The sequence below is a fragment of the Amborella trichopoda genome, chromosome 5, assembly GCF_054954075.1.
Source record: "Amborella trichopoda isolate Santa Cruz 75 chromosome 5, AtrichopodaSantaCruz75HAP2 v2.0, whole genome shotgun sequence".
Taxonomy (NCBI): Eukaryota; Viridiplantae; Streptophyta; class Magnoliopsida; order Amborellales; family Amborellaceae; genus Amborella; species Amborella trichopoda.
The window spans coordinates 5,991,126-6,017,910 of NC_142340.1; the positions used below are offsets into that span (position 1 = coordinate 5,991,126).

The window sequence follows — 26,785 nt, forward strand, 5'->3', positions numbered from 1 at the left end:
TGTGAGCCTTTTAATAAATCTATTTTTGAGGTGAATTTTAGGACTTCATTTTTAAGAACAAATAATCTCTAACATGGAGATCATGAATATAAAAAAATAAATAATTTTTTATAATTAAAAATAATAGTTCTAGCCAGAAAACATTTGGACCGTTAATTTTCATTATTTTTAAGATGGAACACCGACTTGCATCTATCTTTAAGATGGATGCTTTAAACTTTTTGGACCACATATGTACAGACAGCATGAAATAATTTTCCAAAAAGTAATTACATAACAATTAAATGCATGGACGACGTGGTAGACTTTCTTAGAGGGTTTAAACTCACTTTATGAACTATGTTCAAATCCAGATCAGATCACTTTCATACTTTAAAGGGCAAACAAATCAAATTGATGTGTTTAAAGAAAAAAATAATCAAGTTATTGTGGCGACACAGTTTGTCTCACCACAAAACACTCCAATTAGGTTATCAAAATTCTCCTTTAAAGACAAAGGTTTTCTGAATAAGCCAAAATAGGAAACCCATATAATGATACTATTTACCCTTTGTATAAGGTGGTCACAATTATTCTTGACCTTTGGATGTGAAATTCAGTGGCTATATTTATTTCATTGACCAAACTCAAAGTTCAAAAGAATTTTTCTCGAACTTTGTGACACACCCAAGCTAGCAGATTTCACATGCGATGGTTGTAAGTAATTGAGACCTCCCTGTACCAAAAGTAAATGGTAGCATTGTATACAATCCCGCCAAAAGATCATTATATTACGTAATTTTTGTTTTTTAATAAAAACTTCCATCAATGTTTTGGCCCGAGGGTGGTTACTTGGGTGTGTCCTAATTGACTCATGCAGGTAGTATATATGGCCAAAAAGCCCTAAAAAAAAGAATCATTAAAATAAAAAAAATAAAAATAAATAAAAATGAACAAAAAAAAATAAAATTCCAAATGTGAAAAATATATATTACAAAGATTGATTTACAATTGGAGACATGTTAAAAGAATCCAAAAAAAAAAGAGAAAAATACAAAAATGGGGCATATGACGAGAAAAACTCACAAATCATCGACAAAAACACCCAACTTACATATTAAATACTTATATTTGATTCTACCTTTTGATATAATTTTATAAATTTTTGTTTTTGATTAACCCGAGTTTTACCTCAGTAGTCGGCTCCAAATGGACTTGCCCGAGTTTCGGAGCATGACTTTCATAAAAAGTTTTAAAGTTACCGTTATTATGTTATTTATGTCAATTTTGTGATTGAATATTTCTTCTTTTGAACAGAAACGAAAATAACAAGGTAATAATCTTTGTTTATTAGTTGATCACTAACATTGTGAACTGAAATTCTCCATTCTATATTGAAAATAAAAACAATTGATCATCCTTCCCTACATAATATAAAACCACGCAAAGACAGATGTTTATTTAGCCCTGTTTTTTAAATTCGAATCCGAACATATCATGTCTTTTCCAATGAATAATTTCATGGCACTCTATTTTATTTGACCTCTTCTTTTTTGGTTCCATTTGTTTTATTTAAATTAGAGATTGTATAGGAAAAAGTTTATATAAGGATGCAACCTTATAATGTAGAACTACGGATGCACCTCAAAAATCCATCGAAAACTGTAGTTTTAATGTTGAAAAGCCCTTTGATTGATCATCTTGACATTGAGATGAATGACCATGAAAAATAAAAAGATTTTAAGTCTCAAAAATAGTGTATTTTACAACATATTATCTACACCGTCCATTTTCAAGATTTTCATATGTTTATAGATGGACTTGATTTTAACCATTTTTTAAATTTAAAATTTTGTAATTAGATATAAAAATAGATTTTGAGATAATCTTAAAAATATTTTACATCAAAATTATATACCATGATAAAATTTGAAGGTGCACCTTACTTCTACAGCTATGGATGCATCCGAAACTGCACCCTTACTTTTAATACATGGAGGCTACAATTACTTGTAACTATCCCAAAATTCGAATTTTTTTTTTTTTAAGTTTGAATTGGGTTAATGGAATAAATGTAGCCATCCAATTTTACGTCCAATAGTCAAAATTAATTATGACTACCTTAAACCAAAGATAAATTATACTCACACCTCAAATTTACGCATAGATTGCTACACATGAATAGCTAAACAGGTTGTCACCTATCTTATTGTCACTAAGTTATTTTTTTAATTAGCTAACTCATGCGACATCTAGCCAAAGAGTTGGTTAAAAACCATTCACAAAGTGTTTATTCGATGGAAGAGACGTAATGATAATTGTGAGGAAACGAATTTAGACGAGCAATAATTATTAACAACAAATATAGAACTTGGTCCGCACGATAATCATAATCTTTCTGCATATTATTACATGTAAAAACTTTATAGAATCATGGTGATAGAACCTGAGTAAATGGGGTTGTGCTAAAATTGGAAGGCTATGAAAACTTCAAAATAGCTCATGGCAGACATACATACATAAACGTATAGCGATGCAGTAACATGTAAGAACAAGTAAAACTTGAAAAATGGTTTGTAAGGTTCACATCTCTGTTGGTTTGGTCCCTACCTTGGTGAAGGGTAGAACAGTGAGTCATCCTCAAATTCAATTGCATCACTTGAATTCATTGGCTGTGACCTTGATTGTCTTCTTGAATTTGTCTTGCCTAATCGGGCAAACTCTAGATCCCGGGATCCCTTCAATTCGTTCACAACCTCACTCATTGTAGGTCTCTTTATACCAATTTGTGGGGTGCATGCCATGGCTATCTCTGCAACTTTCCATACAGAATTCATATCATATCCCCCCTGCATCCTTGGGTCAACAACACTTTGGATGTCCCCCTTCACTAGATTGGGAGTTATCCATTGTACAATATGGATTCTTTCCCGAGTTTGCCCATCTATGATTATTGATGGTTGCCCTGATAAAATCTCTAGAAGAACTATCCCAAAGCTATAAACATCACTCTTCTCATTTAGCTTGTTGGTAATGTAGTACCTATCAGATGAGTGGATATTTTCAATCACAAAAGAAAAGAAAATAAATGGCAGGGAAAGTTATGAAAGGTAGTTGTCTTCAGTGGGTTGGTAAGAGAATGGGCTTGAGAAAAACATTACACAATGAGAGAGAATGGAGAAACTCAACATCACAAGGGACAAAATATAAAGAGAGGAAAAAGAAAAAAAGGGCTGCTGTAAATTAATGGATCAGCAACGTTTAGAAATTTGAAGTTTATGAGTGTTCAGTGACATACTCTGGGTCTACATATCCTGGTGTTCCAACAACTGCAGTTGATATGTGAGTATCTACCTCGTTTGGCCAAGCCTTTGATAGCCCAAAGTCTGCCAATTTGGCTTCCATTCTTTCACTTAAGAGGATGTTGGATGTCTTCACATCTCTATGAATTATTGGCGGTTTGCATCCGCAATGCAGATACTCCAATCCTATGATAGAAATCCGGTGATAAATTCATGGAACTAAAATAGATTGTTAAAAAAACTTGCAACCTTTCTATGCATACCTTGTGCAGCACCCAGAGCTATTTTAAGACGTTGCTCCCAGTTCATGATTCTTGAGCTATTCCCATCTGTAAAGAACAGAAAAACATTTTATATTGCCGGAAATTTTATTTCCCCTCAATATTGTTCACCCATTTTTTACTGAAACATTATTTTCAAACATCCATTAATTGGCTTTGCTTGGAATTCATCGTTGATTTTTCAACATCTTAATTGATATTGAAACTTTATGAAAGTTCAGGAACCATACTTGACAGAGTCTCTTGCAGATTTCCGTTGCTCATGTATTCATAGATGAGAATCATGTTGTTGCCATCCTCACAAAATCCTAAGAAGGTGGTTAGGTATTTATGGTGAACTCTCATCAACAATTCAATCTGCGAAACAATTTAAGGTTTCTCAATTTTCAGATTTCACAAACATCCAAACATTTGAAGACAATCATCTCTTCTATACTAACCTCTGCCATGAACTCCTTGAGTCCTTGGCGCGAACTGTCAGACCGTATTTTTACAGCGACTTGACGACCATCTTTGAGGCATCCATGAAAAACAGTCCCATATCCTCCTCTACCGATGGCATTCTGGAAGTTATTTGTTATACTTACGATCTCTGAGTATGTGAACGCTTGGGAACCGCTCATTGTAGATGAAGATCGTAGCTTTCCCTTGCCCACTGTTGCTGCTTCTGATAAGATGAGTACTAAGGAAGATGTAGTTTTGAGAACAGTCTACATATTGAGACAGGGCTATATAGATAAGTTCTCACAGTTTCGTGAGATACTTCATTTTAAAACTCCTTGTCAAGCTGAAAATTCTATTTGATATTTTGAAAAGATTATGATATGCATTTGACCTAAAGTCTTTCTCAAATTTGCAGTCAGTTATTTTCAAAAGCTTCATTTTGCTAAAAGAATATGCTTTGTTTTATGAAAAGACCAAAGTATTTGTCATTTCGGAAATAAGGTATGCCCTTTTGATGTTTCCATATTAGAAAGAACATGATGCCACTCCTTTCATTCCTCATGAATGAACCATTCAGAAAGACTAATTTAATGCTCTTATTCTGATAGGTAAGTACGCTTGTGTCAAGGATCCAAACCTATATGTAAGAGCCTCTAAAAGACTCAAACATTACGACATTAGCTCATTTGCTGGAGCTATTTACATTGTATATGGCAAGTTGAGCAAAGTTAGCCTAAACCTCTCTCTTGAAAACCTAGTTTCTCAAAATTATAATGCCACATAGCTAATTGATTTAGAGAAAGTTTACAATAGGGTACCTGGAAACTTAATTTGGTGGGTGCTGGACAAGAAAGGAGCTTCCAGAGGGTATATTGACATGGTGAGAGGTTTGTACGATGGGGCACTAACTTGTGTGAGGACTAGTGGATAGAGAAGTAAGTTCTCAGTACTAATAGGCCTACATCAGGGATCAGCAATGAACTCATATCTCTTTTGTCTTGGTTATATAAGTTACTAGACGTATACAAAATGAGGTACTATGGTGTATGCTGCTCACGAATGGCATAGTTTTGATTGATGAGACTAGAGGCGACATCAAAGCAAAGTTAGAACTTCTGAGGGAAGCTCTAGAATCTAAAGATTTTAAAGTTAGCCAATCTAAGAATGCAAGGAGTGCAAGTTGAGTAATAATAGGAGTAAAAATGACGAAGTAGTTATGATTAATGGCCAAGAAATAGCGAAAAGAGATTTTCCATATCTGAGGTCAATAATCTAGGAGAATGGAGAAATCGAGGAAGATGTCGCGCGTAGCATTAAAGTTAGGTGGGTGTAGTGGAGAGGTGCATCCGAAGTTTTTATATGATCGTTGTATGCCAGTGAAATTGAAGTGGAGGTTTTACCGGACAATGGTAAGACCAGCCATGCTCTATGGGACGAAATGTTGGGCAGTCTAGAAACAACATACCTACAAGATGAGTGTAGTTGAGATGAAGATGTTGAGATTGATGAGTGGCATGGCAAGAAAGGATAGAAATTCGGTATGAATACATTTGAGGGAATTTACGTGTGGCTTCAATAGGCTATAAGATGAGGGAAAGTATGTTTAGGTGGGTTAGGCATGTGATATGTAAGCTTAATACAGAACCTATTAGATGGTGCAAGTTGGTTCAACTAGAAGGCTCTAGAAGGGCAATGGGAAGGCCTAAAAAGGCATGAATGGAAGTAGTGAGAAAAGATATTGCGACTTATGGTATTCTTGAGAGTGTGACCCTTGATAGAGTAGAATGACAGAACAAGATTCGTGTAGCCGACCCCAAATAGTTGGGATAAGGCTCAAATGATGATACCACATAGCTAATTGATATGTAAAAAATGGTCTCTTATACTATTTTCAAACGCCTATTATGCAAAAGCGCCCCATATTCCTAACTTGAACACTGTGCCTCATTGGATTTCTAGGGCAAGTTCCTTAATGGTGGAATGCCTCTGCTTAACATGTGGGGTCTAGGTTTTAAGTTTGAACTTGATGTCTAGTTGGAGTCCCACAAGCTTGATATTTTCCTTTAATATGGGGAGCGAAGAAGATAGAAAGGAAAAATATAGTAAAGGTACCTCTGTTATTTTGCAAATAGGTATTGTATTAATTTATTTCCCGAAAAGAACTAATAATGTAGAGAATTTGGCTTGAGCCGATCAGCTAAATATTGTTAACATCCAATTGATTAGGTCCTAGCTACTTGATGTATTGACGTGCTCTATTTTCTTGGCGAAGCCTTTGACAAATCACACTCTAGCCACTAAACCAGGAGGCAACCCTGTATATGCCGATTCTGCCTTCTGTTAATGAGTATTTCATTTATATTAATTAAAATTCCAAGCACTTAAAAAAGGAATCAGGAATTGCAAATGCACTTTGTTGTAAGTTCGATGGGTGTAATGTACCTATTTTGTGGACGACCTAGGATTGAAAAAAAGTAATTTTGATTAATCAGCTTGAACTTTCATGGAGTTGATTACATAGGAAAACTAGTGTTAGCTTGGTTTTGAGGCTGCAATATTCGACCTGAAATTTTGGGATGAAAATAGAACCATGTGAGCTAATGCATTTGACACCAATGGACATTTGATATTGTGGTTCCAACTGCAATTTGTCAATTTCTTTAACTGGCCTTTCTTGACATAATGAAGACATTTTGTACATTTCAAAGCTATAAGTTGAGGTGCTCTTTTAGATGATTCGTCACACATTTCAGAGGCACTGAATGGATTAACTGTATGCATTATGTACAAATCCTCTGGAAACTAGGGGATATGGGAAATGATTCCACTTTAGTAAAAGGACTGAATAAAACCCTGGCAAGTGGTCACTGGTGCATCCAAATTTTGGTTCCGAAATATGCAACTGTGTGGATCATGATGCGGACCATAGTACCAAACTTATGATGCTGACCATAGCATTGAAGTGTTGGTTGCGACTATAATCTGATTATGGTTTCATTATTATACCTGTTAGACTCTATATATTTTCCTTGTGCCTCTTTTACATGGCACCATGCAAGTCATCTTTTCCTTTCCTCAATTTTAAGGTCAATTCTTTCCATGTAAAGTTGAAAACCGGATGTTGTTTTATTTATGTACCTCACATTAGGCTACAATGCATTATGAGGAAATACAACACAAATGTTGGTGCTTCCATTCTAGAAACATATCCTGTTCCCTTAACATGTAGTAGACCAGGCTTTTAGATTAATTTCAACCCTTGTCACTCGAGCCAAAATGGTCATACAACAAGGTGCTGTTCTTTCTAAGGTAGGCACGTCCCACCATCTCTAGAAAGTTCAGAAAATCTATTAAATCTCATGATAAAGTAGCAATTCCATTATTAAGGAGATCGAGTCTAAGTTGATGTAGTTAATGGTTTGCAAAGAAGTAGAAGAATCCAGAAGAATCGGTGTTAGTAAGGGTACAAATACTTGTCCTACTGCTGTAAGTCATCAAAACAGAAGAAATAGTCATGAACATTATTATTCAGGTGTATTTATTTTTATGCTATTTATTCAAAGGTAATTATGTAGTTTGTGTACCCCTGTCAGTTCTCTGTGTATGTGTAGTCCTTAAAACTTGTTGAGTCGGTTTTGCCAAGTCAACTCGAATCCGCAACTCAACAAGTCTCGTGCTTTATCATGAGACTCAATTGAATCTTCCATTATATATTGTTAAACAAAGAAAATCGGTCAAGTTGACTGACCATGAGTCGAATTATCTTGCGACTAGGTCAAGTCCTGAGCTGATTCTTATTTTCAACCTTTTTGTGTGTGTGTGTTCACGTGGAAGATTAATCCTTTATTTTAATTAATGAAACTTTTGCAAACCATCTCTGAATCTAACAAGATTGATCGGCCAAAAGCTTGAGGAAATATTTGACTAGCTTCAGGTAAGATTGCTTTTTGTCAAAAATCTTCCAGCTTTTTAGTCATTTGGGATGGTGTTTGGTATGCCTCTGTGAAGGCAATGGGTTCTTGTTTAACATACAAATGGAAGTTGTGGACTATCCCTATGGTGTGTTTGAAATATAATAGGTATGTAGGTAAGAATTTAAGTTATCTCAGAAAAACTATAAACAAAGAAAAAGTGAGAATGGTTCGAATTCATCAAACAGTACAGAGTTTGATAAGGAAACATAATGCGACACCATAAACAATATCCAAGATAAAAGCCATTTGTTAGAACAAATTCAATCACAAGTGATTTTTTCATTTCTTGGAAAACATAGGCTGCTTTTGAGAAACTTAGGTCATAAGAGAGAAAAAGCATCTGCAGTGACTCCCTAGGAATAAAGGAGGTCACATTAAGAGAATAGGTAAGAAAGGGCAGTCCTAGTACTAGTAGTCTGTCAATGCCTTCTTTGCAAATCCATAAGTTCAAATTAGATGGTCAGAACTAAGTGGGTCAATAAATATGAGCTTACCTCGAAGTTTCCTTCTCTTCAATAGCAGCACCATAACCAATAAAGAAACTATGACCAATACTCCTCCAAGAGATGATGCTATTATTACAACCAAAGAAACCTTTTGATGTCTTTTGTGTACGCTCAATTTGCTATCTCCACTCTGAACACATGAATTGGATAAACATAGCCTTGGATTGCCTTCTATACTACATATATAAAGTTTGCAAATCAATCAGTTGGCTAATACCATAAACATCTTGATGAGGGAAAGGAAAAATTTGTTGGATTCATAGCTAACCTCAAAAAAAGGGACCCGCTGTTATTCTTATCTAGTAAAGCCCTTGGAACTGGCCCACTTAAGTTGTTGTCCCTTAAATCGCTGCAAATAGAACTCGATGGGCTTAAAAAACTCTTATTTGTTGTTACATTTGATAATCTAGCTAGAGATATGGTATTCGTACTTACAGTGATACCAGGTTAGGTAGATCAGCTAAAAATTCAGGTATTGCACCGTTAAGGCTATTGTTTGCTAAATTCCTGAACAAGCAGAAACCATGAATAAATAAAAAATCTAAATATCTAGGTAAAGGAATTTAATTTCTTTGTATGTTGTACTTATTCTAGTGTAGTTATGTTGTAAATTTACTTTTAAGTGTCTGAAATGAAAGAACTGAAAGAATAATTGATTCTCCTTAATAAAATACGAAGGGTAAATCACCCTACATTCGAGTCTAGAAAGGACAAGAATATCCCTCCAGGTAGAATGCAACTAAGACTGATCGCCAACCAAATAATTAAAAATATGTTTACAATGCTTTTAACGAACTTCAAACTTGAGCAGCTAAAGAAGCAATGGCAGACGCACTCGCTAAAGAAGCAGCTCGGCAACACAACTAAATGGAAGTAGTGTGTAAATGGGCAAAATTATAAGCCCCTACCATGCAATCCTTTTTAGTCCGCCATTGTAATTGGGAATTTCCATAAGCCCTACTCACTTCCCTCTCCTACTAATCCTTCTTCTTATTTTCGTAGGGCAGGTTTCTTTGTGGTCCTCCTCTCAGGGACCACATTTTTACTGAGGTCCATACTCTATGGACCTCACGGTATTGATGTAACTCACTTGTTATTTAAGGTTAGTTAACTTCCCTACAAAAAAACACAAACTTCAAACTTGGGCGTCCACACATATGATCAACAATTTGTTCACTAAGTACTCATAGTTTTATGTGGTTGGACCACGGGGCCCCTCACGTGTGCGGCCCACTAGGTTTCATGTGGAGCCCACGTGGGCCACACGCCCCTCTTGGTGGGATTCCCAAATATTTCCTGTTTAGATGGGATTTATTTGTGGTATAATATTCTATAAAAAGATTTAGTTAGTTGAAAATATTTCGAAATAATTTTTGTGAAAGATTTAAGGGAATCTAGATTTTGATCATTATTTTATTTTTTAATTATCCATATGTGATAATAGGAAATCTAGAATAATCTAATTACTCTAGATTCTATAGAATGTTTCTAGAAGATAAAGATTACGATGAGACAAAACCTAGATTATTTAGAAGTGGGTATAGGTCAAATCTCAAGAGATAAAGTTCTTAAAGATTCACTCGCGATCATGATGGCTGATCTTGGAGATGAATGGCCTGGATTAAATCTTCTTTCACCTCACATATCTCCTAAAAATCCTAGATAATGTTGAACTCCTAATCTCACTGGAACTCCCTAAGCCCTAGAGGATAAATAAGGGGGATCTCCCTGTCATTCAACGCATCAAATCTCTCCCCTCTCTCTTTCCTCTCCATGTCATTCTCTGTCTCTCATGCTCTCTCTATCTCTCTCTCTCTCTCTCTCTCTCTCTCTTAAAAGGGGCACGCCATGCTCCCTAATTGCCTAGGGAGGTACACCAGCATAAAGAAGAGAGAACAAGAGGGGGCACACTTGCCCTTAGCTTTAGTTTTAGGTGAGGTGCTAATCATGGCATATGTCGCAAGGTTAAAAACGGGGTTTTTTGTGAAACCCTAATTATAACCTTGACTCTCTTGCCATATAAGTTTAAGAAAGGGAGTCCTTGAAGTGCTTCTCATTTCATATTAGTGGATTCAATAGGTTTCAGGATCAAAGTGCATCATTGGTCAGGTGATTGGATGTGGGATGTGCTATGCCTTAAGGGGGCCAACCCTTGGCAAATGTCAATTAGTCTTCCCATATTTATTTAATATTTTTTTACCGTTGTTCTTGTTTTATTTATTTCATAGAATTGCTAAGTTTGTATTCAGTTTAAATAAATTTCATTTTGGCAGTACGTTATTAAGATCCCAGACCATAGAAAGATCTATTCTATACCATTTGTGACACCTGTAAGCAGAATTTCCATCAATTAATAAAAAAATGATTTTTTTTATTTGAATTTAGAGCCTGAAATTCTACATTGCCAATTCTTCTAATGGGATGGATGAGTTGGATTTAATCATCTCTCATCTCATAGATTTTCTAAAATCCTATTGGTCATGATGAGTCATAATTAGATAGGCATTACCTAAAACGAGATTGAGGCCTCTATAAGGAGGGGGACCCCCTTCATTCTATACACAATTTCCAAGCCTCTCTTTCTCTCTTGATTTCTCTCCGTCACACCCCACTCTCACTCTTCTCATCTCTCTTTCTCTCTCTCTCTCTCTCTCTCTCTCTCTCTCTCGTTAGGCGGCACACCACCTGTCAAAAAAGTGTGGGGTGGCACGCCGAACGCTAGTTAGGGTTTTGAAAAGAGAGGGCCACGCCCAATTCTAAAAAAGGGAGGTGCCTTATGTCATGCCATAATTGTTCTAAAAGTTGTTCCAATAAACCTTAATTGTGTTTTATGCTCTCCATAACCCTTGTTTGAGAGATATTGCTTAAAGAAGCTTCTGAATTCAGAAAATTCAGCAAGACCAATACGATTAGAGTACGTCATCAGTCAGAAAACCAGGAGTGAGGTGTACTGAGTCATATGGGATTGACCCTAGGAACATTTGAGTATATCTTCCCAGTTATTAGCTTTTGTTTTTCAGTCATATTTGCATATTATGTTCAATTTTTAGGAATATTATTTGTATTTAATTTGTTAGCGAAAGCTTCGTATTCATTTCTAGCTTGTGTCTATTCAATTTGTCAGTAGGAGAAAAGGTCCTAAGTTGTATTTAGCGTTTTAATTTTCGTTTATAGCAATGTATTATTACACTTGTAAGTGAAATTCAGATTTATTTTCATTGCCTTGAATTCCACATAGCCACTTCTTTTATTGGTATCAGAGATTTCATATTTAGCATAGTTTGGAAGTTTTTCTTTTATTTTTAAGTCAAGAAATATGGCAGGCAAAAATTTTATGGCTAATCTTACTATGTCTAAAATATTTGAAAGGAGGAACTATGTTAGTGGGTAGAGAAAAATTGGCTATGTCCTCTTCGAGGAGGGACTTAGCCAAATGCTTACTAAAAACCCCCCACCTATACCAAGAGGGAATGTTTATGAAAGACAATCTATACTGGATTCTTATGCTCATTGGAGGCCAAAAACACCCTCGCAAAGGATCTCACCTCATGGCCATGAATGATTTGCATGCCCTCGAGCTCTTGCAGGCTGTAAAAGAAGTTCCTGAGAAACTCGAGGCTGATTATAACTCCTTTCCGCACAAGAAAGACACTTGCTATGAAGCAGTATCCGGATCTAAAAATGAATGGAGGAAAATTAGCCAAACACATCCAGCAGCTTAGATTCTAGTACGTGAACTTGAGGTTGCACATATAAAGCCAGATGAAATTATGCAAGTGTGCCGCTTGCTGAATTCTATGCCAAGCTCATGTGAAGCCTTTATTTCAGCCCTCACTGCACAATAGGGTTGGCCCTAGCCCTAACTTGCTCCCCTGAGAGCTGGCCTAGGTCTAGCCATGGCCCTATCATGGCCGGGCCTGGCCTAGACAAGTAAAATTAAATAAAATTAAAGAAGAAAGATTAAAAATAAGGGCCAGGATCGGCAGAACCTTGCCTTGGGGCCACTCGGCCCATTGCCACACCTACTGCACAAGAAAGCACACTAAAGCTGGATGATAAAATCACCAAGCTCAAAGCTAAAGAATAAACGAGGATGACTAGTGATACTCTTGCTGTGAATGAATCCGTGTACTTTTGGTAAATCTAAAACCCAACTCTAGTTCGTTCAAGAAAAAGAAGGGCAAGGGCAAGAATAAGAATAAGAATAATGAGAATCAAAAGGGGGATAACGTGCCTAAGAAAAAGAGGGACTTAAAGAATAGCCAGTGCTATAATGCAAAAAATTGGAGCACATAGCGAAATACTGCAAAGCAACCAAATATGCAAATCCCAAGGGCGATAGGGAGCATGCTTGTGTAGTCCATGAGACTTTGCTAGTGACCCTAAGGAAGAAGGGTCATGGTGTTTTGACTCAGGTCCACTTCAGAAACTTTTAAGCCTGTTGCTCAAGGGGATGAGCATATCTTTATGGGTGGGAACCAGAAAACTGAGATTTTGGGTATTGGAGATTGTCTTTAAATTGAAAACTTGAAAGAGCATGGTCCTAAAGCAAACACTTTATACTCTTGGTATGAGGAAAGGTTTGGTTTTGGTCGTGAGATTGGGTACAGTTGGATACTCGAACATTTTTACTGGCAATAAGGCAGAGTTGAAATTTGGGGATGAAATGGTTATGAATGGTCTTCTGGTAGACGGTTTCTTTTCAATTCCAATAAAGAATTCCATTTCTTATGTCTTGTGTTATAATGATGACGATGCATATTATGGGATATGAGATTGGGGCACATAAATCATAAGGGAATGGAGATATTAAAGAAATAAAGATTATTAAAAAATCTAAATGGAGACTTAATTAGAGTTTGTGAATTTTCTGCTAAAGGAAAGATGTAAAGAAATCATTTTGAAAGCTTAGAGAGCTACTGGAATTTTGAAGTTGTCCATGGTAAAAAGATGTACTTTATTACTTTCATTGATGACCACTCCCGTTTAGGCCATGTGTTCATGTTATGGGAAAAGTCAGAAGCCCTTGACTGTCTCAAAGAATACAAAGGCAGGGTAAAGACCCAAACAAGCTAGAAAATTAAAGTGCTTAGATACGATAAGGGTGGATAGTGTTCCTTGTAATTATTTAAAGAATTTTGTTTTGAGCGTAGTGTTATATACTAATATACTATGATTTACTCTACTTAGGAAAATGGGGTAGTCGAGAGATAGAATAGGACCTTGGTGGAAATGGTGAGGAGCATGATGGAACATGCTACTCTGTCCCTAGATATATCGGGAGAATAGTTTTGACCGCGGGTTACATTCTTAACCGGATTCCCACAAAGGCTTTCCCACTAACTCCTCATGAGATTTTCATTGGTTTTGCTCCGTCCCTTGACCACTTGAGAGTGTGTGGATGCTTTGCCCATGTCATAATACCCCATCAAAATAGGACAAAATTAGAACTCAAAATTGTTAAGTCCATCTTCATAGGATACTAGTTTTACCTATCACATTGTAAGGGGTACTAGTTTTACAATCATGACACAGGGGCTGTCCTAGAAAGTAAGGATGGCCATTTCCTTGAAGAGTTCCTTGAGAGTTATGACACTTGTAAACAAGCTGATTTTTAAGTGATAGTAAATGGCACGAGTCAGTCCTAGGATCTTGAACAACCTCGTCCTAAGAGAAGTAGTGAAATTAGGAGAAAACCTGAATTCTCCACCTAGCTAGGACAATATTAGGAAAGGATTGAAAAAGAATCCCTACATGAACCTTGTTCTTATCAAGAAGCCATAAACTATCATGAAAAGGCACAGTGGGAAGAAGTGATGGAATTAAACTCAATCAAACAAAATCATGTTTTAGTAGTGAACTTACCTCTTGATAGAAAATCCATCGGATGTACGTGGATCTATTAAAAGGAATTGAATTAAGTGGATCTATTAAAAGGAATTGAATTCGGAAGGGAAATTAGAAAAATACTAAGGTAGATCAGTAGCTAAGGGGTTTACCTTGAAAGAAGGAATAAATTATGATGAGACCTTCTCCCCTGTAGCTAAGTTCCCCTCCAGTAGGATCCTTTAGCAGTCCATTGCGACTTCGAACTCCACCAAATGGATGTTAAGGCTGCATTTCAAAATGGGGAGCTAGAAAAAGAAATTTACATGAAACAACTAGAGGGCTTAATAGAAAAGGGAAAAGAAAGCCTAATATGTAAACTTGAGAAATCCCTTTACGGCCTTAAAGAAGCATCAAGGAATTGATATGTTAATTTTTAAAAGACCTTATTGAAAGTTGGCTTTGTGCCTAACCAGGAGAATTATGTCAAGGTCAGTAGAAGTGATGTTGTATTTATCTACTTGTATGTGGATGGCATGTTATTTGCCAGTAATTCGATGAGTATCGTATTGGAAACAAAACCTTTATTCTCATAAGATTTCGATATGAAAGATATTCGAGAGGCATCATATATTTTGGGAATCAAGATCCCTAGAAATAGGAGAGAGAGAACATTTAGTTATCTCAAGAGACCACTATCAGAAAATACTGGAAATATTTGAAATGAATAATTGTCGGCCCATATTAACCCCCCATTGATGGCAAGACCAAGTTAAATCTATACTTGTGTCCCATAAGTTCATAAGAAAAAGAGGACATGCAAAGAATTCTGTACAGAAGTGTAGTTGGGTCATTAATGTAAGCTATCTTAGGGACAAGACCAGACTTATCAGTTGTAATGAGTGTGATTAGCAGGTTCCAGAGTATTTTGGGCATGGACCACTAGAAGGTAATTTAAAAGGTTCTGTGAAATTCAAAGGGAATGATTCTTCATATATTCAGACAAAGACTATCAGGGCGATCTAGATGAGATGAAGTCCACATCTGGGGTGTATCTTCATACATGCCAATGGAGCTGTTTGCTAGTAATCTAAGAAACAAGATGTTGTTGCACTCTTGACTATGGAATCAAAGTATGTAGCTTGTTGTATAGTAGAAAAAGAAGCAGTTTGGTTGAAGAAGTGATCTAATAAAGCGCCCATTTGTAAGAATCACCTTAGATTTGATCTAATAAAGCGCCCATGTGTAAGAATCATCAGTGACAACCAGGCGGCGGTTTGTGTGGCCAAAGATCCATAATTTCTTAAGAAATCAAGGCATATTAAGGCAGACTACTACGACATTCACTACGAGATCCTAGCAGGAGAGATCGAGGTTGTTTATCCCCTGACAGAGGCTTCGTTAAAGATCGTTTGACAAAAGGATTGGTGGCAAATGTATTTGCCAAGCATGTACATGGGATGGGCTTGAAAGAGATTCAGAGGGAGTGATTGCATAGCGTTTAAAGGCTAAGTCGGAGATGTTGGGGTTTTGTGGCCTTTAGACTGCGAAAGCTTGTAAAAAGTGGATTGTACACTTTTGTGAGAGTGTGTATTGGTTGAGTGACCAAGGGTTTGGTGGTGTATGCCCATGGTCATATCTAAAACCCTAGCCCTTTGTGCATGGGGCACTACCGAAAAGGGTTTACAGAGGGACATCCCTTGTTGAGGTTGGAGAGATACCCAAGGATGGATTGTAGGCCAGGAGAGCTGTGTGGTCTCCATTGTGTAGATGTAGGTTTGTGAGAGCGAGGGCTAAATCCTCAATAAACTTCCGCACGATATGTACACATGTCAGCCACTCTACCTCGAAGCAACCCTAAAAAGGGGATACATATACATGTTCATGAAGAGTCCTTTTTGCACTATAGTAATATATGCTTGATTTGCTCTTAAGGGGGGAACATGTAATCCATATTTCTGAACTATGGTTCTACTGTTTGTTGGGCAGCTTTGATGAGCCAATCATGAACCCCTATATGAGACTGTGGGTCATGGGTCTCGTTGGGTTGGTTTGAGAAGGCAGTCTTGGATCATAGTTCTTGGGTCAAGTGGAATGCCCTGATAGTCACTTATCTTGACCCACTAGTACCAACCCAGTTCTAGGTATTTTATTTTCAATGTTAAAAATATGTTCGTGAACTTTAGAAGTTTTTCGCAAGTTTTGAAATTAATTCCAGCAGTTAAATACTGAAAAGGGTGTTTCTAAAATTTTAATTATGTGGAGGGGAACATGGGGGGCCCTTGGATCTAGCCCCACATGTGTACAACAACCCATGGGTGGGGCATGGTGCCACACCTCACACATGAGGTGGCACGCCCCCCTCTGTATTTTTTTCATATTATTTTTTGTTTAAAAATATTGGGTAGTTAAATGAAATAACTTCTGAAAGGTTATTGTGTCCTTATTTTGTGGGAGGTGGTTTTTGATAACTTGTTTGACCAAAATATTTTATTGTTAGACTTCGTACAATTTGAAAAGAGATAAAAGGAGGTTCTAGAAGGTTATGGATTGTTCTTATCTAGACTGACTAGAAGTGGATATGGGTCACATATTCAAGGGATAAGGTTATTAATATTCCTCCCTAAATAATGATAGTTGATTTATGTGATGGATGAGTCAAATTTAATTCTTAGGGATAAGGTTCGTAATATTCCTCCTTAAATCATGATAGCTGATTTATGAGATGCATGAGTCAAACTTAATTCTCTCTCGCATCACAGATTTCCTAAAATCCTAGTGGTTCTGACGAGTCATAATTGGAGACGTAATACCGAAGGGGGGGGGGGGGGGGGGGGGTTGAGGCCTATGTAAGGAGGGGATCCCCTTCATTCTCTACACAATTCCCAAGCCTCTATCTCTCTTGATTTCTCTCTCCCCCAGATCCCACTCTCCTCTTTCATCTCATCTCTCTTGCTCTCTCTCTGCTCTGTCTCTAGGTGGCAAGCCACCCATAAGAACAAGGGGGCGGTACGCATGTCCAGTCCTAGAAAAGGGTGGTGTCTTGTGGCATATGCCTTAATTGTTTTAAAAGGGGTGCCATTAAACCCTAAATGTATTTTATGCTCTCTAAAACCTAGTTTGAGAGTTATTACCCAAGGAAGATTCCTAGCTCACTAAATTCAGCAAGACCGATAGGATTAGAGTGCGCCATCAGTAAGAAAATTGGGTGTGTGGTGTACTAAATTCTATGGGGGTGACCCTAGGCATATTCGATCAAGTCTTCCCAGCGGTTAGCTTTTATTTTTCATTCATATTTGCATATTTTCTTGAATTCTCAGGAACATTATTTGTACCAAATTTGTTAATGGAAATTTGGTATTCATTCCTAGATTGTGTCTATTCAATTTGGCAAAAAAGCAAAGGTCCTAGGTTGCATTTAGGGTTTTAATTGTCATTTAAAACAGTGTATTGTGGCACTTGTAAGTGGAATTCAAAGTTATTTTCATTGCCTTGAGTTTCACATTGCTACTTCTTTAGGAACCTCAAATATTGAGATTTGATCATGAATTTATACTTGACTAGCTAGGAACAAAAATAGTGAATACCAATCATAATTAGTGTCAGAAAAATAAAGTAGAAAGCCCAAAAACCTTAAGAAGACACAAGACACTTAGTTCAGCTCATAGCGACTGCGTCTGAAGGCATGAAAAATAAGATTGTGAGAGTTACATCACTAATCTTGGGGCATAAAAGTAACTTTCTACTCCTTCCCTGTCCAACATCCATTTTAAACAACTCTCCCAAGCAGCCACACCACCGATTACTCATCTCTTTCGTACTGCTAAACAGCTACCTTTGAGTACTAGACATCGAGGCATGGGCAATGAGAAATTAACTTTTTTTAAAAGGAGATACGGTCCAAAACCTCATTGGGAAATTCTTCTCTACAAGAAAGCAGTATGTCTCGCAACTAGAGTCACCATCACATTGTTTCTATCCATCTGAAGCTGCGCTTGTCTCTTTTTTGAATGCCCCACCTTTATGCAAGTAACCCCTACCTCTCTATTGGAAACCCCCCTTTCCCACTTGGTGATCTCAACTAGAGCACACATTTCTTCTCTCATCTCTTATTTGTATGGAAACAATCTGAAGGGATGCACGTTGAAACTAGAGAGGATACACGCCATCTCTAGGTTCCCAATGTGATGGGATCTAGCTTATTAAAAATAATCAAACCAAATCCCTTTCAATAAGGTAGTTCTTGGAAGCGGTGGTTTTGTCTATCACTGCCTCCAACAACCTCCACCTTGATCAAAATCACCATCTCCTTCCTATTGCTAAGCTATTGAGCACAAGTTGTTAGAGATGCGATAAGAATGAGAAGCTTACTCTCTCATAAAGGGTTACTGCCCCGAATATCTCTAAGTAGGAGGTACTAGCACACTGCTTTTCTCCATAGGAGACACTTCTTTTTCTCTACCGGCCCTGCCTCTATGTGTTGGATGCCCCTCTCTCTCCCTAGAATGCACGTTTATATATATATATATGTGTGTGAGAGAAAGAGAGAGAGAAAGAGAGGAAGAGAGAGATTTGGAGGAGCCACCCATGAAACTCCCCTTTCTCAGCAAATCTGTAGGACACTCGCCTTTGAAAAGACGGACCTCACCTCGCCTGAAAAATGGCAATCATTTCCCATTTGGCCTTTTCTAATCGAAAGAGGGGCAAATTGGTTATTGCCCCTCTAGAAAGCCCCAAGTGACGGGGAATAAAGGCATGCTATTGTGTAGTATGATGATAGCTTGAAATGTCTAAATTTAGTTAATTATAAAACATACTATATATAATTTAGTGAGCAATAGAAAGTTTTAATAATGATGAATTTTAATAGGAGTCAATTGTAGTGCTTCCTTAAAATAAATTTTGTAGTTCCTTTTGTAAGGAGATGGCTTGAAACAATTCAGTTCTTTGATCATAAAGATGAATTCAAACAATTTACTTATTTGATTCAGGAGATTTTATTATGTCAGAGTGCTACTCACAGTATTTGGATTTCTTGGAGGTTTCCTAGAGCTCTTAATATTTCCCCCATCAATTCATAGCCTTGAAGGTTCCTGCAAAATGATTAAATGGTTAAGACCCTGGTTGGTGTTTTGGCTTTGTTTGAGGGGCCTATATCCAAATTTGGGATTTTGGATTAGAATCCATGGAAACTTATCTATTTATACTAAAAAATATAAATTTACAAACTCAGATGATATGGACCTTACTTTATAGACAGAATTGAGTCAAATTTCATATTCAAATCTAGAGAGCATGCCCACACATATAAGCACATGGAGGGGACAGAGTAATACAGGAATCATGCTAACCATATGATCGATGTGACCATCTACCCATTCAGATCGACCAATGAGCCACTCTTATGGCATGTTCCTTTCTTTTCACTGGATTGTCAATTTTGTTAATCTCTTCCAAGTTTTTTTCTTTTTTTTTTGGATAGATCTTACATCTAAATAAAGATGATTTGAAACTTTTTGGTGAAAAAAAAAATCCAAAAAATGTTCTACTCCCTCGGGAGTAGACTTCCATTTATTCCGTCATGTAAAACCCCACCTAGGATTAATTTTAGGACCCTAATGTTTGGGGATATAACCTCTTTAAAACATAGATTAATCTAAACTGAAAAAAAAATCCTAATTGCACCCTCTAAGCACAAGAAAAGAGTAATGTTTCAAGATTGAATAGAAACTGGCTTACTTTTAGAGGGTGACATCTAAGTAAGTGATAGAAAAATCAATTTTTTTTTTTTTTTTTTTTTGAAAATAATCATGTAGTGATTCTAAGGAAGTTACCAAAATTTCAGATTGAAAAACTCCTCCCAAATAGGTCATCGGATCTAGAGAGTAGAAGTAAACTATGCTCTCAAGGGAGCAGTAGTATGATCAAAACAAAAAATTCCCCCTAATTAGTTGTTTATCCCTTGGCCTAATTTTTAGAGTTGTAGGCACTTAATATGCGCACACACACACGGAGAGAGAGAGAGAGAGAGAGAGAGAGAGAGAGAGAGAGAGAGAGAGAGAGAGAGAGAGAGAGAGAGAGAGGTTACTTATACTAAATATAGAGAGAGAGAGATTACTTATACTAAATACTGAGTGATGTAAGGAAATTTGAAGAACATCAAAAACAAGATTTTCATGCCAAACACAGGAGAAACGTGGCTTTTCTCCTCACGCCAAGCTAGGGTTCCGGATGTCCAAATTTTTATTTCTCTTTCAATTTCTGTAAATCCCGTAGAATAATCCCCTCTTATATATTATAATCTAATGTTCAAAGACATTAAATGTCTATACAGTAATTAAAATAGCTTAAAATGTCCATACAATAATTAAAATGATCCAAAAAAATCATAATTTAAACACATAGTTTGTAATAACAATTTTATCCTTGTGAATAGTAACCGGTGAATAGGATCCTATGAATAGTACCCCATGACTAGTAACCAACGAATATTATATAAAAATATAAAAGAAATATGAGAATCCCCGAAAGATTTAAAATCCCTACAAATAAATTTTAAAACTAAAATTAAAATATCCACCTTTGAAATTGAACAAAAATAAAAAATAAGAATAATTTTTTCCTGTATCACTGAGGTCAAAGAATGTACACTTACAAAGAAATGATTCTTGGAAATGGTGCATTGCTGCAAATTAACACATCCCAACTGTATCCTTTAGGAAGGCAGGGGTCTCCTAACCAACCCTTCAATGCATATTCTTTCTTGATATCCATTAGAGCATCAACTACATGGTGACAAAAAAATTTATCAACTAATTTTTTTCTCAATAAGAAAAACATGCAAAAATCATGTGGCCCTAGAGTATACACCATGATTTGAAGATGCAGTATATTGCAAGGGCCAGTTTGGAGCAACCATTTTTTTTTTCCTTTTAAATTTAAGGGATGCAGATATAACAGGTCCTTTTCATGAAAACAAGGCCGAAAAAGGGACTTCCTCAAAGTTAGCTAAGGCATCCCTTTGTATGCTTTCATGTAAATGAACAGGTTGCATGGTGCAAAGAAAGTGGGACCTGCCTTGTTGGGGCTGGCTACTGGACCGGTTCCGGACCAGGCCCATGGCCGGTTAGTGCAATCGAACATTGGTAATTGGTGTCGCCTACTGACTCATCATAGTTGGAGGTGGGGTCAAAACTCTTGGTGAAAAAATACCGGACCAGGACTCAAACTCACCATGGTTTCTTTTCGTCAGGATCCAGCTGACTTTGGTCAGCATGAGCCTGAGTCAATGGTTTCAAAGCACTAATGGGTACTACGACGGGGATGATATGTGTGAGACAGAGAGAGTACCATCTTGTTGGTAAGTTGCCAGCAGGGAGAGTGAAAAGACACTATACAGCTCGAACGCATTGAGAATTGGAGGATGGGTGGATCTTCTTGTCTTGTTGATGGATACGCTAAGGCCATTCCTCACTGTATGAATACGGGTTGTGTAAATGCTTATCGTTGTCAAGTACCCTGGATTCACAGGTTTGGCATTCCATGGGTCGTCCTTGCTCCAATATCCATCATCGATGAATATGTTGAATTCTCTCAACTCTGTCTTATTTAGTACTTCTAACTCTGAGAAATGGAAGGCGAAGTAAAAGGCCCCATTGTACAACTGTTCTGCTGTCCAACGGAAATATATGCTCGCATTCAGATCAGAGGGACGAACAGCAGTTTGCATTACTGAGGATGGCGGTTGGAAGTTATTGGGAGACACAGAATTAGAACTATAAATAGGAAACTGATCTTTTAGATGCAGGGTCTGCCAGCAGCGGTCGTACAGGTCCTTCTCATACCTGCATGTGTAGTTTATCTTTGTTAAAGCTGGGGGCATTTGATCGATAAAATGAGTATCTTTTCTTCTTCTCCATTTTTTATTTTTTTTCTTATCTTTTTATTTTTAATATTTAATTTATATTTCAGGTAGATGATCATGGAATTCAAACCTAGATTGTGCCAGAATCTTGGATGGAAAAAATGGTTCTCTTCATTTTGAATGAAACTCTTGCAACTGAAGGGAAAGTATGTTATGCCACATATAAACTGAGTACCCTACGCAATAGAAATGAATCCTTCTTCCGCTCAAGTCTGCCATTGTCAGCTTCAGCAAAATTACAATTCATCTCCTCCTTTCAATGAGAAAGGATGGTATGACATACTATCATTATGCTTCAAGTAAATTATACAATCGCGAAACAAGATTGTATGTTTCGTGATTGTGTAATCTGTTGCATGTACCTTATGGCTTTTTTCTTGTCTAATTTTTTTAGCATAATTCATTACCTGATTGTTGCCGTTTCATTGGGCACCCCCAGGTCCCACCGATAGAAAGTAGTCAAGTAAGTGGAACCACTATCAAAGGAATATGATGAGTACATACTGGTTTCCAGTGGCCGAAGCTCGAGAGCAGATATGAAAGGCGTGCCGGAGCCAATATTCACTAGGCATACTGCTATGGATTCCGTCCTCGCTGTGCTCAAAATCTCTACACTAAGTTGTTGCGTAGGGTCATTCACTCTTATTGTGGCCCAGGGGTTGATACCCAAGTAAAGATAGAACTGTGGATTTGTATTTATATGGTCATAGTTTCCATACATGAACCAGGCTCTGATTAAATACAAAGTGTCTTTAGAAACAGGGAATATATTGTAACAGTTCCTTTTTCCTTCTGGGAACGACCGTACCGTCTGAAACTGCCTTGGAAGAGATGTGTTGTTGAAATTGGGATCCACATTTTTACGCATTCCGGCTTCAACGTATTTTGTATCGTTAGTATAGTGGATGCCAGTAAGGTCATCTTCATAATCATCTTCTAAGCTCCCACAATCTATGCTTATGAACCCTGCAAAAGAAGATTCCCCCTCATGCTATAAAAAAACGGACACGTGTCTGGTGGTCTCACTATATGCCGACAATTGGTGGTCACGGACATGCATGTCGACACTTCTAGAAACGCATACGACTGTCTAATGGCATGTCCCATTTTTTGACCCCTTTTTGTTTTTGAAATTTGGTATTTCTTTGTTTAGAATGTCACTCCTCAATGAATAATCTTTTTTTTTTTAAAACAATAAAAAAGAATAATGTTTTTAAAACAAGTGTTTTAGAAAAATAATAGTAGTTAAGGCAAAAAGTAAAAAGTAGTTGAGGGTGTGAGTGGTGTGATTATATAAATTTATATTAATATATTAGAACCATGTTCAATAGCCATGCCGTAAGGGTGCTTCACTTTGAATTAATAATTAGTTAATAGTTCATAGATTTTTTACATGTTCCTACTAAATCTTATATGCATTGTTCCTATTGAATCCGTGGCGGTCAAAAAAATATATCGTCATTGGTGCCATCTCAGCCGTCCATTCTAAATGGACGGTTGGATAAAGAGAAATATATAAGTTTGATATAGTAAGGAATTATAGAAAGCTTACTCATAAAGGAAAAGCCCCTTATCGAATTATGTACACATAGGTCACCTAATACTTTTTTATTAACTCTATAAACTTCTTTTTTTTTTTTTTTGGGCATTGATACCCTTCTTAACCAAAAGATAAAAATAAAATTTAAGGCCGGTTCAATCCTTGGAGGGCTGGCCTAAACTCAGCCCCAAGAAATTTCCCCAAGGTCGAACGGGCCTTAAAATATTTATTTATTTTTTACTTGGGAGCACTTTTTTTATACAAAATGTCCCAAAAATTTCAACTGGATGTCAATGCAAAACAAAAAAAAAGTAAACAATGTTTATAGTGTGAATATAAAAATATCGAGGGGTACATGTGCAGAAAATTCAAGGCAAGGGGATTTATGTAATTTTCCAATAAATTTACTCCCCATTCTTCTTCTTACTTCTATTTGCTAAGTCTCGTATTGGTAATTCACAAATCTAATGGGAAATACGATAAGAGTTTGCACTGAAAAGCAAAGAAACCTTTTTGAGGTATCACTCTCCAAAATGTTATGTTATGGAGAATTTTCTGATGTTTATTTGTGAACCTTGTGTTTGATAATTAAAATCTTAATTTTCAACAAATAGACCATCCGGAGTTCTTGTTAGAGCACGAACTTATTTGAAGCATTTTTTTTATTTCTAAATAATTCTTTTTAGATTGAACTCAGGGAACTCAGGGATGAGCAAATATGTTGTAAGAGTCAGTAAAATCCTAATGAAAGGGGTTGGGTTGTGGTGCTAGCACCCTCATACCTAGTTACAATGTTGTGGTTTTCAATCCTGCTGATGCCGCCTATTGATACATTCAAAAAGTCAACTCTTTAATCTATTTTAAGAAAACGGGTCTACTGATACCACATACTAATAATATCTTTTAAAAACCAACCCCCTAATCTATCTGAAAAAAATTTGGTAGGGTCTGTTTTCCCCATTGAATTACCCAAAAAAAGAAAGAGAGAGATAGTAAAATCCTCCTGATCATGTTTGTTTGAGAGAGTGGTCAGTGTGTTCCTTAATTCTATATGTTAGTGTCCTCCACAGTCCTCTCTCTCTCTCAAATCGCTGTTTTCTTGTACTGTTTTTTTATATTTATGTTCTTTTCTCTCTCTCAACAAATTTCATAGATACATATTTGTGGAATGCACTTGCTTTTAAAGCTAATGCTAATCCTTTGACTCCGAGCTGACTAGGGCAACACCGAATCTGCTCGGACAATTCCGAATCGGCTTGCCCATTTTAAAACTTTGCACTAGCTTGTGCCAATGAAATTATAAATTTGTGATTATGTTACATACAAAATTAGTTTCATTGAGCTGTACACCAAATAAAAAAAAAACGAAAAATATCCCTGTATTCCCTATTTTTGGTTTTCATATCTCAATAGACCCAAAGATTCAAAATATATCTCCTAACCCCTGACTAACTTTATCCACTTTTAACTATTTTTTTAGCCCTAACAAATATAAAAAAGATATACTTATTTTAAACCCTTTATTTCTTTAGGTGATATATTCTCTTCAAATTTCTCTCTTTCTCTCTCTTCCTTGAGATTCTCCCAAATCCCTTCTCTCTCTCTCTCTCCATTTTCTCCCACTTTCTCTCTCCAGGTCTCTTGCTCTTTCTATCCTGTGTTTCCCCAAATCCCTCTATCTCACACCAACCCCTCTTTATCTCTCTCTGTGTTTCACAACCAACCTCTCTCTCTCCATGTTTTCCAAATAACCTCTCTCTCTCTTTCTCTCTCTCTCTCTCCGGGTTTCCCAACCCTTTTTTGTCCATGTGTTTCCCAACCAATCTCTATCTCTCTCTCTCTCTGTGTTTTCTAACCCCTCTCTATTTCTCCCTGTGTTTCCCAACCAACCTTTCTCTCTCTCTCTCCATGTTTCCCAAATAACCTTTCTCTCTCTCTCTCTCTGTGTGTTTCCTAACCCCTCTCTATCTCTCCCTGTGTTTCCCAACCAACCTCGCTCTCTCTCCATGTTTCCCAAATAACCTCTCTCTCTCTCTCTCCCCGTATTTCCCAACCCTTTTCTCTCCATGTGTTTGCCAACCAACCTCTATCTCTCTCTCTCTCTCTTTCCCAACCCCTCTCTCTCCTTGTGTTTCCCCAACCAACCTCTCTTTATGTGATTGTCCCAACCCTTCTCTCTACCAATTATTGATGCACATTGTTTAAGGTTGCAGCAATGTCCTCAAAAGGTTTGTCATAAGTTAAGCCTATCACCAAGGTATTGAGTAATGGATAGAGAGAGAGGTTGGGAAACACGAAGAGAGAGAGATGGGGTGGGGGCACAAGGAGAGCGCGAGAGGGATTTGGAGAAACATGGGGGAGAGAGATAGTGAGAGACACGAGGGAGAGAAAGAAAAAATGGGGAAATAGAGAGAGAGAAGGGGTTTGGGGAAAGTCATAAAGAGAGATTTAGAAGAAAATCATGTGAAAAGAGAGAAAATATAGAGTTTAGAAATGATGTTTTTTTATATTTGTTTGAGGTAAAGAAAAAGGGTTTAAAAGGGATAAAAGTTAGCTCAAGGGGATAGAAGATATAAAACTTAGAATTTCTGTGACCCAAGATATGTTTCGAAACCTTGAATTTATTAAGATATAAAACTTAAAAATACAAAGTATAGAGATATTTTCCCTAAAACGAACTTCCCCATATACAAATAGCCGTGTAGTTTGAATACATACATACCTCCTTGGCCTTGCCCATGAACTGTGACTATAAAACATAGTACTCCCATGATTTGTAAAGATAAAGTTGCTCCCCTGCTCACCACCATTTTTCTAAAGGTATCGTCCCTTTCAAGAACCTAGTTTTATCAATATATAATGAGCCAAGAATGGATTGCACATAAATAATGATATCTTACAAAATATGGACGTGGCTTTCAGGCATAAATGGTATTTAGTCATTTTTGCTAGTCATCACTAGATATTAAAATAGAATTGCTTACAAAGACACATTTTATCTTTTATATA

The 26,785-nt window shown here is 36.9% G+C and overlaps 1 protein-coding gene and 1 long non-coding RNA gene across 51 annotated transcripts in view; one reads left to right on the forward strand and one right to left on the reverse strand.

Moving 5' to 3' along the window:
- Positions 1 to 2,312: 2,312 nt before the first annotated feature.
- Positions 2,313 to 26,785, reverse strand: part of LOC105421355 (putative leucine-rich repeat receptor-like protein kinase At2g19210) — a 35,534-nt gene continuing 11,061 nt past the window's right edge. For 4 of the 50 annotated variants that reach the window (XR_016055751.1, XR_016055752.1, XR_016055746.1 and 1 more), the window contains 13 exons: positions 26,499 to 26,616; positions 22,644 to 23,202; positions 21,663 to 22,156; positions 20,968 to 21,097; positions 19,334 to 19,405; positions 8,922 to 8,993; positions 8,755 to 8,835; positions 8,475 to 8,657; positions 4,003 to 4,229; positions 3,793 to 3,919; positions 3,545 to 3,610; positions 3,278 to 3,467; positions 2,313 to 3,021 (listed from right to left, as the gene is read on the reverse strand). Coding sequence is in view for 41 of the 50 variants with exons in the window: in XM_088867092.1 (XP_088723218.1) it covers positions 2,586 to 3,021; positions 3,278 to 3,467; positions 3,545 to 3,610; positions 3,793 to 3,919; positions 4,003 to 4,244; positions 8,475 to 8,662; positions 8,755 to 8,835; positions 8,922 to 8,993; positions 19,334 to 19,405; positions 20,968 to 21,097; positions 21,663 to 22,156; positions 22,644 to 23,202; positions 26,499 to 26,616 (2,775 nt within the window). In the remaining 9 variants the exon portion in view is untranslated. Of the gene's footprint in view, positions 3,022 to 3,277; positions 3,468 to 3,544; positions 3,611 to 3,792; positions 3,920 to 4,002; positions 4,245 to 8,474; positions 8,663 to 8,754; positions 8,836 to 8,921; positions 8,994 to 19,333; positions 19,406 to 20,967; positions 21,098 to 21,389; positions 22,157 to 22,643; positions 23,203 to 26,494; positions 26,617 to 26,785 lie in introns of those variants that run through there. The other 46 variants (XM_088867110.1, XM_088867111.1, XM_088867095.1 and 43 more) reach the window with 22 other exon arrangements.
- LOC148781906 (uncharacterized) lies at positions 22,284 to 23,103 on the forward strand. The gene is made up of 2 exons (XR_016055772.1): positions 22,284 to 22,508; positions 22,676 to 23,103. It is a non-coding gene; the product is annotated as an uncharacterized LOC148781906 (long non-coding RNA).